Source organism: Callorhinchus milii, unplaced genomic scaffold (genome assembly GCF_018977255.1).
Source record: "Callorhinchus milii isolate IMCB2004 unplaced genomic scaffold, IMCB_Cmil_1.0 Scaffold2, whole genome shotgun sequence".
NCBI lineage: Eukaryota > Metazoa > Chordata > Chondrichthyes > Chimaeriformes > Callorhinchidae > Callorhinchus > Callorhinchus milii.
The window spans coordinates 90048903-90063355 of NW_024704743.1; the positions used below are offsets into that span (position 1 = coordinate 90048903).

The 14453-nt window shown below is 36.3% G+C and overlaps 1 protein-coding gene across 4 annotated transcripts in view; it reads right to left on the reverse strand.

The window, feature by feature from the left end:
- Positions 1–14453, reverse strand: part of rims2a (regulating synaptic membrane exocytosis 2a) — a 390995-nt gene that overhangs the window by 139513 nt on the left and 237029 nt on the right. The window contains exons 16-18 of one of the 4 annotated variants that reach the window (XM_042332191.1): positions 13825–13992; positions 12079–12191; positions 11307–11339 (exon numbers count right to left, since the gene is read on the reverse strand). In XM_042332191.1, the coding sequence (XP_042188125.1) occupies positions 11307–11339; positions 12079–12191; positions 13825–13992 (314 nt within the window). Of the gene's footprint in view, positions 1–7972; positions 8021–11306; positions 11340–12078; positions 12192–13824; positions 13993–14453 lie in introns of all 4 variants that reach the window. The other 3 variants (XM_042332189.1, XM_042332190.1, XM_042332192.1) reach the window with 3 other exon arrangements.

Consider the following 14453-nt stretch of genomic DNA (forward strand, 5'->3'; position numbering starts at 1 on the left):
AAATGAGTGTCACAATGGCCAATCGTGGTAATGAATTAAATAATCCTGCCTTTCAATAAAATGAACTTCTGCAAAAGGTTGCAGTTGATTGGCTCTGACATCTTTTGAACTGAAATAATTTAACGTCATAAGGGTCATTTTGTTGGAGAAACCAATGAACCACAAAAGTGAACTCAATTATAAAGTTCCTTGAACTGACACATCATTTACATAATGTCTTCCATTTGATGCAACATTGCATAACATATTTTGAATGCAAACCTACACTGTAAGTTTTACTAAATGTATATTGCTCAATTATTTTGCATGTCAAAAGAGAAATGATGGATAAATTAATAGGATGAACAGGAAGAAAAATTGAATCAAAAAGGTTTGCCCCCAATCTCATGCACCTTTTATTTAGTGCAGGTTCAAGCTCACAATTATGTTCTTCTCTACAGTATTTTCCGAGGTCACTTGAAAATTGACAGTTATGTACATTAGGGAACTGTACAGAATGACCCCAATGTCCACTGTTCAGTAAAACAGCCACAAACAAGTTTTCGTTAAGAGCATTTTGTAACCTTTGCTTAAGAATGATTCAACGCTCTACAAACCCTTACAGGCTCAGTTATTTACTCATTTGCACTGTACAAGGCAGCACCATACATTTTCCCAATGCACATACAATGCAAACTATAAAGTGATGTTACAAACGCAATGTTGATCCGTTTGTATGAACTTTCATGTCTACCATCAAATAGGAGGATGAAGACCGCAGGACGACTACAAGATATATGTGTAGATTTTAAATTGTGCCACTTTTCATTCATGGACTGTACATTTCAGTGGTGTGTTGCAATGGTGTGCTGTGTTCTTCTGTTCGCCACTGCTATATAATAATTCTTGCATTTGATACAGTGCCTTATTGCATTGAAAATGTTTTGAAGTGTGGAGACTATAAATCTGTAGGAAAATGTCACAGACCATTTGTGCACAGCAATATCTCACAAACCATGGAGTGAATGGCCATTTTGTTTTGTAATCTGGGAGATTGATGGCCAGTGTAGGCAAATACACTGTATCATGCCAGTATAGACAACAAATGCTCTGCAAATAATTAAGATTTGCCATGAATCTTTGACAGATGCTGGTAATTGATGCTTGCCCTTGGGGTACTCCTTAATTTAATCTTATTGTGTATGTAGAAGCACGTTTAGCCATAGCAAGGGCTGTCTCCAAACACAGGCTTTCTGTTTTTTTGTTTTTCACTGGAACAACTACTATATGTAATAACTCATTAAGTAAATGAGACATTTTATATAGTGGGATAAAGTTTACAGTTTTTAAACAAACCTCATGTTAGTATATAATAGTGGAAATGACTACCAGGTGACAGTAAATTCTTCTCAATAAGTTGATTCTTCTTTCCTTCTTCAGACATAGATCAACACCATTTTTNAAAAAAGCTTTGAAGAAAGTGTGAGTATTAATATAAATTGTAGCCCCCAGAGTGCTTTTTTACTTATTTTATTTGCTTAATATTTATTTTCCAGGATTTATCTATGGAGAAAGGCAGTAGTTAGGGTACGACTGATTTCCTCAGTTAAAAATAATTTTACCTAATGGCTCCAGGCCTCAAATTTAAGCCAAATAGTCAATTAAAAACTTATTTTCTTCCCGGAGAGAGCATAAATTGTGCCCCCACTCAGCAGATCAACCTCTAGATAGGGTCTGATCAGATAAACTGATCAGAATAAAATGCATACTTAATTCCCAATAAATTCTTATTGTATTGTTTCAAACTTGGTTTTGCTTATAAGTTGTTCTGCAATCACTGATAGTTGAGCTCACAAGTCAAACAGCTGAACCATGGTTACATTGCTGGCCTTTCATGGCATCTTGAATTGACCAAAGGGGACAGGATTTTGGGGCACAAAAAAAATCCCCTTTGTGATATTATGAGGGAAGCGTTCCTGGAGTCATTAAATATCTCTAAGCCCCAGTCTTGATTGTCATGCACCCTCGAATCTTTTATTGCTTGTGCTCAATAGCTTTTTGTGGTCTTAAATATCTGTTCATTCATTAACTAGTAATTTGCTTACTTCACAGTGAGAGTGCTTCTGTGCACGGTCCATCCTCCCTACCACACAAAAACTTTACCATTATCTATCCCAGGAAAGAAATCTACAGCTCCCAGTACTTTCCTTTTATGGCTTCCACAATTATGATGATCAGATTGATACTTTCCACCACCAGATGACTGGGGGTTTGGAAGGATCCAATATTCATTACATTGGTAATGTTGCAACACTTTACAGTAACAGATCCTCAGTAAAGGATGCCAAATAGTAAAGTACTATTTTACGATAAAATAGTAACTAAACTATCAAATTGCATTACCAATACTTATTAGGACTACCAATTCTTTAGCATTACAAACCTGAAACTTGGGTTCTTCCAGGAAAAAAATAATGTGAACTAATCATGATTAACTCCTTCGTTATTATTCATTTCATAGGTAGAATATCCACTCACTTCTAAAAAAAAAGGACCTTAACATGTTTTTTTAAAAAACTCACACATAAGAGTTTCTTCATCATTCCACTGGTATTCCTCAACATGGGACAAGACCTGTGCTCCTGAGATATGAGAGGCAAATTTCATATTGATAAATTAGAAACCTACTCTCAAGACAGCAGCTATAGAGACTGAGCATATACTCTCCTTTGAATCACAGAAAGCAATAAAGCTGTAGGTACCAATATGTCAGCTGAATCTGGAGAGTTGCTAAAGAAATCATGGTAGTACAAATTCTGAAGTAACAATCAGAAACTCCAAACTACCCGAAAGTCAAGAGAATAAAGTTCTAGGGAAGACAATAAATGGAAAGGAAACTTTATGTACAAATTTAGTCTTTAAAGAGAACACCTAAATGTAAGTTTGCCAAAAAGTTATTTTTACCCAGAAATCTCACTGTCAACACGACTTATCCTGGATAACACCAACCTCAAGGCAAGTAAATATTGGAGACATTTAGCAAAACAAGATAAAAGAAAATGTGTTCCCTCTCTCCCTTGACCCAAAGATATTCTTCAAAAAGAGAGAGGCACAAAGAAGAAAGCTTATAGATTTCCCACCCACCCCTTGTCCAGAGCTTATTGATACTGGGCAATTAACATTTAGTCAATAATGGGCTGATATCACCAAGTACCAGACTAATAAATGAGGCATTCAAATCCAGTAAACATAGTAATACAATAGACTTGACCATTGAACCATAGAAACATGCCAGAAGGAAAGCTTTTCCATCTACTGTTAACAATACCCTTCTCCAAAACAATTCAAGTCATGAATTAACTCCAAAAGATATTTTGGACAAATGGAATAATTTTGGAAAAACAGAATGAGTGTACAGAAACATTATAATTCTGGTCATCATTGTTGTTTACTTAGGAATACACATTTCCTTCCTGAAGAGATCTACTGTACTTTATATTTAATAGTTTATTGAACACTCTTCAGTGAGCATCAGATGAAGTGTGAGTACTTTGTATCCAGACACTGTATCTATGAATAGCACAAGGGTTGAGCCGGAGCTTTTAGAAATGATCTCTCTTATTTTGGACAGTACATTTTCCTGTCTCTCGACAGGAAGATAAGTCACACAAGGAAGCAAAGCCTGAGGGGAATGACAAGAATATTCATTCTCCACAAGTCAACAAACTGAAACATCTGAAAGATTTTCAAAAAGAAGCTAATCTCTCCCTGAGAGATATATCTGCTGACATTTGGACCATTCAAAATGACTACTTCCTTGATGTGAATGAAGGTCCATATGTCTCCTATAGCTTCCCCCTTAACCCAGGAAGGAATTTGACAAATTTCTCTGTGATGTAGATACCTTTGCAATGAAGGTGATTGAGAGCTATGAGAGTACTTTTCAGATCTTAGATCTCCAGCAACTTGTAGAAGCTTGCATACTGCATTATGGCAAAGATGCAACTATTAAGAGACTATTAAGAGAGATGCAGGATATGCAAAATACTAGAGTGCTGTCTTTTCCTTTGTGTTTGTGGACAGCCTGAAGACACGACTGAGTCAGTTATTATAACTTACAAGATTTGTGAGAAAGTGTGACTTATGACTTCAAATATTACACATTTTTATACTACTTCTATGGGAATTAATAGATCTTGTAAGATACCTATGTTTGATCTAGGTTGTCCATTAATGTTCAATAACATTCAGCATAAAGGTCATGCAGTGAGATCTCTCCACTCTTTGTAAGATATCCACAAGCTTAAGTAGTTTAAATTAAGCAAGTACATCATGTTCTTAATGAAATAACAGCCTTTCAGCCTATAAATACATTGATTCAACTATCAAAATTGGAGATTGGCAAAAGTAGCTTTGTAATTCACTGGAACCAGCCCAATCCCTGTATGATAAACAAGTTCATCTAAATGCCACCCTCCTCTGTCTTCATAGGTGTTGAGTTACAATGAGTGGGTCCGGTTTCCCCTAAAGTATATTGTCTAGTGTATTCCAGGGCTTGAGGTACTAGTGGAAATTTTTATTTTCTGAGAACCGTGTCCTTACAATAAAATATACATTTATACAGCACCTTTCACATTGGGAAGATGTCTCAAAGTGCTTGACACTCATCAAGCCGAGGCTGGGGGCATAAGGAGGTGGGGAGGAGAAAGATGTCCAAATGCACTGTCAAAGAGATGAGACCTTGAACGATGCTAAGGAGAGACGGAGGGAGCAAAGGGCACCCTGAATCCACTACATCAGTGGTTTGGTGAAATAAGTTAGCATGAGGACAATCGGATGAATAAAAATACAAGGTTCAGTAAGAGAAGGATGGCTCAACATCCTAAAATTCCTGGTTACCACCCGGAGAAGGAAAATAACACTTTGCCAATGGGCCCACGAGATTAAGCTAATGTGCTTCTCACAGTAAAAACAAATCATGAATAATTTTAAAAAGACAAAAGCTTTGGGAACATTCAAACTCTTCCCCTTTTCTATGAAGCGGGTAAAAAGACTGGATGCAGCAATTGACTGTAGTTGCGGAGGTGCTAATTTAGAACAATATCATCCGTTGCTTGTGTCTTTGGATAATGTTCTTGTCCCTGTGGTGAAGAACACCTGCTGACAATAGAAGGGAAAGAGGCAGAGAAGAAAGAGAGAGAATTAAGGGCACTGGTTTCAGCTTAGAAGGTTTAAAGCACCATTCCGTTGGAACCGGTCCTGGATAAATTCTTCTGTTCAACACTGGTTGCTGTGCTCCCTCTGCTGGCTACAATAGGAGCACAAGGTTTCAAAACTAATAATGGGCTACAGTTATTCAGCATTGTACACTGGTCTCCCAATTTTCACTTTGTTAAAATACTAATATTAGAATTTATAATACATTAGTGTGTGCATGTTTACCAGAAACGTTAGAGATAGAAGAATTAGTCTATTAGTTTTCACATTGAAAACTTGTATCGATAGTATTCTACACTCAATTTCTTAGAACTGATCAGAAATTCAGCTTTGGTAAATTCCTTATTTTTACATACAGTTTCAAAGTGTCAGAGTCCAATTTGGGTATTGTGTTTAATGAGATTCCTTAATAAGAAATCCCATCAATTCCCATCTAAGCTCCTATTTGCATGACCCAGATTTCTTATCAAGAAATCCCTTTATGAATTATCACAACTTAGACCCCGATATCTTTCTAAAAAAAAAATCAGTTTGCAATGCATGATCTAATAAAATGGCGCAACAGTCCTGACAGGTTCAACAATCTTCCCTCCTGTTCTTATACGCCTAACTAAAAATCCAAAACTTGGCATTTGGGGGATTGTCGTTAGTCATTTTGTGAATATCACAACTCAAAAGTCTTCCAACATCGCAAACTAGAAGCTACAATTAACATGGCAAATCTGGTTTGTGAATATAACAAACTGAACCACAATGTGGAGCGACAGAAATATCAAGCTTTTTTTGTGGCGTGCTGGGATGAAGGTATTCCTGTTGAAGCAGTGCACTCCTAAAGAGCTTTGAACTGTATATATGTCCACCTGGTAAGGAGGTTGCTGATGCTGATATATTGTAAACAAAAAAGACTGATTATTCAATATTCTTCACCAAAAAACATAAGCAAACAGTACCAAGGATGGGTTGGTGGTGCAGCTTGCAGCGTCCTGCAACACACAAGAGCTTTACATAGTGAATTGAGAACCTGCTGGGAAGGGATGTCGCCCTTGAAGAGTATACAGTATAGAATATGGCAATGTCATTGTAGGGGATGAGTTGTTCATAAACATTTCATTCCAACAAATTTCAAATGTAAATGGTATAAATCCTGGCAAAAGATTCTGCATGTGCTTCCATTTTTAACATTATCCCTTTTAACAAGCCTTTTTTTGGTGACATGTCCAGTCAAAGAATGCAACGCTTTCTGAAAATAGTATAATAGTCATAAGGAAATTCCACATTTACAAAGGATTACCTTCACAATGAGGAAAACACACAGAATGATACTGAAAAGTAACAGAGATGAGACAAAAAGTTGACAAGGACATAAACACACACACACACATATATATATATATATTATATATTATATATATATGCATGTAAAGAAACACATTGACACAAAGACACAGACACAAAGACACAGACACAAAATGCATTTAGCATCCAACCAAGCTTTCACCATCTTGGCAACATTTGCAAAACTTGCCTTTTCTCCCGTTAACGGGCGCACAATGAGTTTTCTCCTCAGCATCTTCATGACATTAAAACAAACAAACAATGGTATTAATAGACAATGACAAAACATGAGCAAAAGAAACAAGATGCTGAAGGTGTGAAACATCCAGACAGTCTAACACACAGAAAGATAAGATGATGACTAGACTTATGTTGAAATAGCACAGCAAAAGCATTAAGAGCAAATGGGAGAAACTATAAACACATGACACACAGAATATTTTCGTAACTAATCATGTTGGTTGCCACAACAACACGTGTTAATTCAAACAAATGGCAGCAAAAGACAAGTGCAGATTCAAATCGGTTTCATTTCTCCAAGTTTAAAAACAACTGGATGCAACACGTTTTCCTTATTCAATTTGAGCTTTCATTTAATCTTACGGCTATTTGTCTACAGTCAGTATAGAAACAAAATATAATTTACCGATGACATGTTCAGTTACTTTCATGTGGAAGGTGTGGGTTATAAGTTTTGAGTAACTGATTAAGCCCAGTTTATACCCGAGGCTGTTGCTGCTTTTGCTACTCCATCAGTCATAATGTTTTTTTCCTCATCAACATGAGGGTACATATTGTTCAAATATTCTGGATTATTCTGGAAATACAGCTCATAAGGATGGCTGGAAGATTTATGGATTCTCAGGCTACTTATATCGTTATTTCATACAAAGGTCAAATACAAATTTAATGTGTGTAATCACTTCCAACTATTAACAAAGTGGTAGGTCTTGACTGGAATGCCTTTAAAATTACTACTTCTTAATGGTTGGATTTCTGCCAACACTATTTTTGCCAATTCAACTCTTTATTTATAAAACAAGCTTTAAAAAAGGAGCTGATAATTCAAGATCATTGGTTGTGCGGTGTAGCCACACCCTGATTCTCATTGCAAAGTACCAAAGTATGCATGTATCACAGTTATATTCACTGCAATGTGCATCTTAAGATAACCTACAAATGCCTGGTTCCAAAGGGCTCAGTTGCAACAAGGTCAGAAGCTTCCTTAACAAAAGTATGACTGAAGAATAAAATTGTTGGGCCCAGCACTGATTAAATGATCTGAAGATCTCACTTTAATAAAGGAAGCATAAATAAAGAAATAATAAAACACACAAACACACCAATACACAGTTGTAATACCACAGTAAGAGGAATCTGCCAACACAACACAGCACACAAATGGCACACGATTACAAACAAGACACATGGTGAGACAGACCTGCCTCCACCTCTGACCACTGCTCCAGAGCATTCTGATCGTCTTCTTCTGCATGATACCAATAAAGTTAAAGTTCAGATAAATAACAAAGCTTTCCAGACGGGCCTATAGTTTAACTGACAAGTAAACCCCGAAGAAAAAAAATGATCAAAAGAACTGCAAAAGACAGGTGAAAATGTAAACGTGACAAGGGCACTTGTCAGAACGTTTATTTTCAAAACACACAGATCTATCCATAACAGTATTGTTTTTAATAATCACACAAGTGAAATTCTCCAACTACTCAAGGGGCAAATCCCAAGCCAGTGTTCACTTTCTGATTGCAGTGGGGACAAAAAACATGTAAAGTTTGCTTTATGTCAGACTCATAAAAAGACAATTGTTATGCCAGTCTTTGGCTATTTCTTCAGAAATTTGATTTTGACATTTCAGCAAAAAAATACTGATAGGAATTCAGTGCCAGAGTGCAATTCGAAGCTTTCAAGTGCATCATTGTGCAATTTTCAAAGTAAGTACCTTACAATTATTTTGTACTACGAACCCACTGACAATAAAGGAAACATTTTTATTCCTCTCCTTCAACATTTATTTGTGGTTTGAAGAGCAAAAGTGCTGAGTTTTTTTTAAATATATAAAACTCTCATAAATATACCTTAGTGGCACTAATAATTAGATTGTCATCAGAAAAATGTTCACTAAAATCTCAATATTTCCAATGAATTAATTGATTGTTCCAAACAGCCACAACATTGAAATTCTTCCAAAAGTACATCAACTATCTTCATTGACCTCACTTTTTGTGCTAATTTATTTTTCCTACCAGTTTGATTTTGTCTGACTTTGTTTCCACCCCCCTTTGTTGCTTTGTTCCAAAGTCCGGTTTAGCTCTAACCAGCCTTAAAACAACACAATAATGACGTACTAAATATTTAATCCATATTCTAAATATACTTTTGAATTCAGAACATTTACATTGAGTAAATAGTGCTGAGAATATCTTGCACCGCCATTAAAACCAGTTGAAAAATATTTTTACACACACAACAAACACATTTTGCCCTCCTCTGATAGATAACTCCCTCCAGCAATAAGCACCATGGATATTTAACATCACAATAGAGCAAGACAACCGAAAATCACGTACTTAATTATCAATGCAATTACAATGTATGCAGTAACAAAAACAGAAGTCGCTGGGAACACTCAGCAGGTCAGGCAGCATCTATAGAGAAAGGAAAGCGAGTCCACGACGCTTCGTCAGAACTGGGGCATGTTGGGAGGGAGAGGCTTTTAAGGATCTGCTGGGACATGTTGGGAAGGATCTTCTTCCTCCCAACATGCCCCAGTTCTGATGAGGGGTCGTGGAACCGAAACGTTGACTCACTTTCCTTTCTCCATAGATGCTGCCTGACCTGCTGAGTGAGTGTTCCCAGCGACTTCTGTTTTTCTTTCAGATTTCCAGCATCTGCAGTATTTGGCATTTTGTTTACTATGTATGCAGTGACTTCTCATAGGATTCGTTAATATGTGGGGACTCATTCTAATATTTCACATTGACCCGTGGGGACTCTCTGAAGCTAGATTGCAGAGGAACAGATTTTCTGTTTTCAGAAGGAATCCTGTTAGAATTTGCCACACAAGACACAAATAATGTGAATTCACAAAATGTTTATTGCAAGCTCTGTTATTGATTTGTCATGCTGAATCATGAAATTCAATGCTGAACAGTGATGCATTTTACCATCTTAATAGTGAAGTTCTACAGAAGTATTATAAAAGCTTTTAAACTGTATTGCTGTTTGTCTTGACAGCATTTCAGTACATTATGAATTTTACTCTTTTGGGTCCTAGTTGAGGTAATGGGTCTACTTTGTGCTAATATGTAATGGAATTTCTTATGTAATCGGAAGCTTTGATCGAAAGAAGCTGCTGCATTCTTTTTTTCTCCAAACTGCAAACCTGCAATCACGTTGACAATGTGTTGTTTGGAAAAAAGGATTGTAACCCTCACACTGAAGCTGAACTGGAAGCCATTCAAAAAACTGTGGGTTGCTCCTCCCTACCTCTATGTTCTACTAAAACATTACCCACCTGTCTGCTCCCTCCATTCAGCAGGCACTGGCCTGCTCTATGTCTCCTGCCTCCACCATCAGCAATCTACCCCCACTCTCTGGAAATTCATCCCAGAGCACCTCCACTTCGCCCCCTCCCTTGCTCCATCAAGGCCCATCTCAAGACCTTTCTATTTGAGGCTTCAGACAGTGAGGGGAAAAGGAAAAAAGGACATTATATGAGCACCCTTCTTGTGCCAGCAATGGGGTAACCATGGTGATTGGAAGAAAAGCTTTTCAATGATGGGATATGATGATTAATTACAATTCTTATCAATATAAATACCAACTGTAAATCCAGTTGTATATTTTAAAAGGTTTAACTTGATCACATTAGGTCTGAATGTTTATAATAGACCATAATCAAAATGATGTATTCCAATAATAATCAATACATTCATTACATATTGAGTTACTCGTTGTAGAACTCAGTGAATCCCAACTAAGCTAAGCCAGTCAATGTATCAATTCATGGTATACAAGGTGAGAAATTTTCATGCAAGTCACTGCCAATAATAATAACACTGCACGTGTCAAGTTAGTAAATCATTACACCAGCATCTACCATACAATTCGGCAGATACCCCTTGGTTCCTATGCTATACAGTTGATTTTCCAAGTCCTATATCTCGAAGAGTAACAGGAAGTGAAACGTTGCACTGCAACAGTATGCAGGGCTTCAAATGGCCAATGTTGAAAGCTTTTGTATTTGATCTTATTGATGGTAACTCAAATGATCTCACTATAACAGTCATCAACCTCATTTAGTGCACAACGTGCTGGACTTAATGCTAGCACAGAATAATATCACCTCAAAAGCACACATAAACATTTCATTCCAAAGTGGATGTTCAATACCGCAGAATCAATATTCATATATACTTAAACCAAGTATATGAATTGGTTTTATATTTCGATGTTTTTCTTCCCCATTCTCTAAAAACAAAAGGCAACTGCAATTGACACCAAATGGTTTCAAGCCCATGGAATGAATGGATTATATTGACCAACACTTGAGAGGAAGGATTCTATCTCTATTTCCCAGTTTTATGCCAGACCTAGAATTACTAAGTCAAGTTTTCCTTTGTAAGAAAAAAAAATTAAAAAAAGGTTTGGAAGCTACGAACAACTGAAACTAAAGAAATCTATTGCAGTTGGGTTTATTTTTGTAAACATCGTCTAGAAGTTGCTTCACAAAAGCAAACCCATCTCTATTTACAAACCTTCATAAAGATCACTCCCTTCTTCTCCATTTTCTGGGAAGAAAGCAACGGAAAAAAAGAAACAAAAATATAAAAGGAAAACAAAAGATTTCACAGATCAATAACAAATAAAGTTGATGTTTTGTTTCTTAAAAGCTATGAAAATAAAATATTGGTGTAGTGAAATTTTCCATATAATTCAGTAGTTACTTTATAACTTATAATATTTCTTATAATTTAGAAGCAGTTATTTTCAGTTATAGCTCTATGCCTCTATAAGCAATAGGAAAATCTGAAAGCAAACAAAGGACTCATATAGTCACACTGCAATTGTGCACTACAATCCTGGTTCTGGATGAATAAACTATTTTATGCACCACTAAAGTCACATAAGTACTTTATTATCTAAAAATATAACTCTCCGCTCTTCCATCATTAAAAATCATAATTAAATAGATGAAGAAATACATGTTTTATTTTTTATCAATCATATTTTACATAATATTACAACATATATTTCTTATAATCGGAAATTGGTCAATTGAAAGGGAGTTCTGTTCTTATGTACCCATCAAAAAATAGTGTGCCGAATTGGGGAGAAGGGTATAAAGTCTTCTGATCTATTTTATAGTTTGAGAACATCATCAGTGTCAAAACTCTCAAACGAGCTCTTAGCCATAAACAATTAGCAACTAAAACATTGCTTCACTTTACGAAATGTGCCAAGCTGTCTTGTGACTTATGGCCATTTTACAGAATTGACTCAGTAACATTTTTGTTAGTTCTCACTCACTTCTTTCCGGAGTCCCCTTTGGTGGAAGTTGTGGTAACTGCCGTCCTCCCCTGCGACTTGTCATTGGTGTACTGTTGGGACTTGTTTGGACTGATCCACTACGTGGGTGTGACCTGTATGATTTAAAAAAAAATGCTCTTTTTTCCAAGAAAGAACTGGAAAACACATAATTATTAATATAAGGGGAGAACGTGTCAGATCAACTCAGTCACCATGGAATTAGGGCTTTATAAGATAATCATGGTATGAAATATCAAGCTGGCAGGAACATAATGTATCACACTGAAAACAATCGTAAACAGAAGTGTGTAAAAAAAATGGTTTAACAACCATGGTTTCACTCTCCAAATGAAACACCACAGCAAATGCAAAACACAACAGCATGTTAAAAATAAAGAAAAAAGTAAAAGAAAAACAACTTCAGTTTAGATAAAACATAGATTCCAGTTGATTTGCAAGCAGACAATCTTTTCCCCTTTCCAGTACTGGAGGAAAACTTCAATACAAAAGCAAAGTGTAGAACAAGATTTCATTGTAAAATTTGTTTCCGTTGCAAACTGTAATTTTCGTAGCCAGTGTTAGAAGTTTATAACAAGTCATTTTTGCAAGTCTTTTGAAAGCTAGAAAGGATATTCAGTACTGAAAGGGACAAAGATGCAAACCAATCCAGGATAATAATTGGTCACAAAATTAGTGTACAAGATGGAGTGGGTACAATTCCACATTGTTAGGTTACCTTAAATCAAGGAGGGGGAGGAAATGGAGTTACTGAAACCCTCAGGTGTTAGAAATCATCTATGTTTATACCTCACCAAAAGTCAAAATACTGATGGTTCAAAGTGATACCTTTTATGTCACAGAGTATAGTAACACCATTGTAAAACACACCAAAGAACATCTTCAACAAAGACATCATATAAGGTGTGGTTCAAGAAAAGGAGGATGCTGCAAAGGTCACTATAAAGGATTGATTTTTTTTAAAAGAATGATTAACCAGAAGAGGGAAAATCCCTTGTGTTTTATTTTATCATTTCAAACACAACTAGTTCTATTTCTATAAAACTTTTAACTGTATAAATTATTGATGAGGAAATAAGTTTGCAATGACAGGAATCCATTAATACAGTCACAGTCATTGGTTTGTGTCATCTCCTCTATTTCAAAGGTTTAGGCATTTAAATTAGATTTAAAAAATTTAAAAAACGGTACAATTAAGCATTTTTATGCAAAGGGGACCCTCTCCCAAAACCCAACCAGATAAGATGCACCAAATATTATCGTAACAATTCTGTGCTAAACGTGTTTCAACTTAGAATTAGATTAATGAAACGCAAGTGGAATAGCACCAACACCAGCACCCAACACCGTTTGCTCTGTAGGTGATGTGTGTTGCTAAAGACTACACTCAGTTCCTGCTTTAGTGATCTTTGGCTGTAAGAGAAAATCAGAATAACCATGAGGTGCTTAGTGCAGCAGAATTTCCAGGTTCCTAAACACATGTGATTCACATAAACAGATGCTGCTGAAGGAATGTTAATAAACAAAATGTATGATGCCCACACCATTATATCTGTGCAAAGATATAAGTGCTGTGTTGACTCTACAAAGACGTTGGTATTGAGGGCTTCTACTCGCTAATTCTACAATGAAGGGAGACATTACTCAATTACAAGGAAAATAAAGAGTGAGTTGGCGGTGGTGGAGGGGGAAGAGGATTAGTCTGGCAGTTTGATGTATCTCTTTCACCTCGTCAAGGCAGGCGAGGGAGGGGCAGATCTTCCCGATGTTAATGAAGGCATCGATCTCATGACGTTTGTGTCGGCACGTTCAGAGGATCTGGAGCGCTCTAGCACAGGTCGCTGTTCTGTTGATCTGGATCTTTGATATTCCTGTCTATCAGACGCCTCACGATTCCTGTAATGTCAGTCAAAAAGCCACTCAGTTGATCTTTAATCTTTCAGATGCAAGAGTTTATGACATGAATTTTGAAGCTCTGGTCTTATCCGACGTTATTTAACAGGTGATGATCTGTGTAAAGCCTTGGGAAAGAGACTGAGATCTGAGGCTAGATAGGTCTCCAGCAGGGCTCAGAGGAACTATCACAATCAGGCGTTTCGATTCACAGCTGTTTTTTTGTAAAATTGAAAGAGATTAATTTTTGAGCCAAAAAAAAACTTTCTACAGGCTTTCTAATAGATTCATTTAAAACACAATTCTGACAGAAGAGAAATACTGCATTGGAAAGAGACAACTTTTTTTTTAAAAAATACATTTTTATAAAATGTGTGACAATTGGATATCAACTGAACTAAATCAAACCAGCTTTACATCCAACAAACGTGCTGTCCATTTTAGATATTGAGTAAATAAAATAC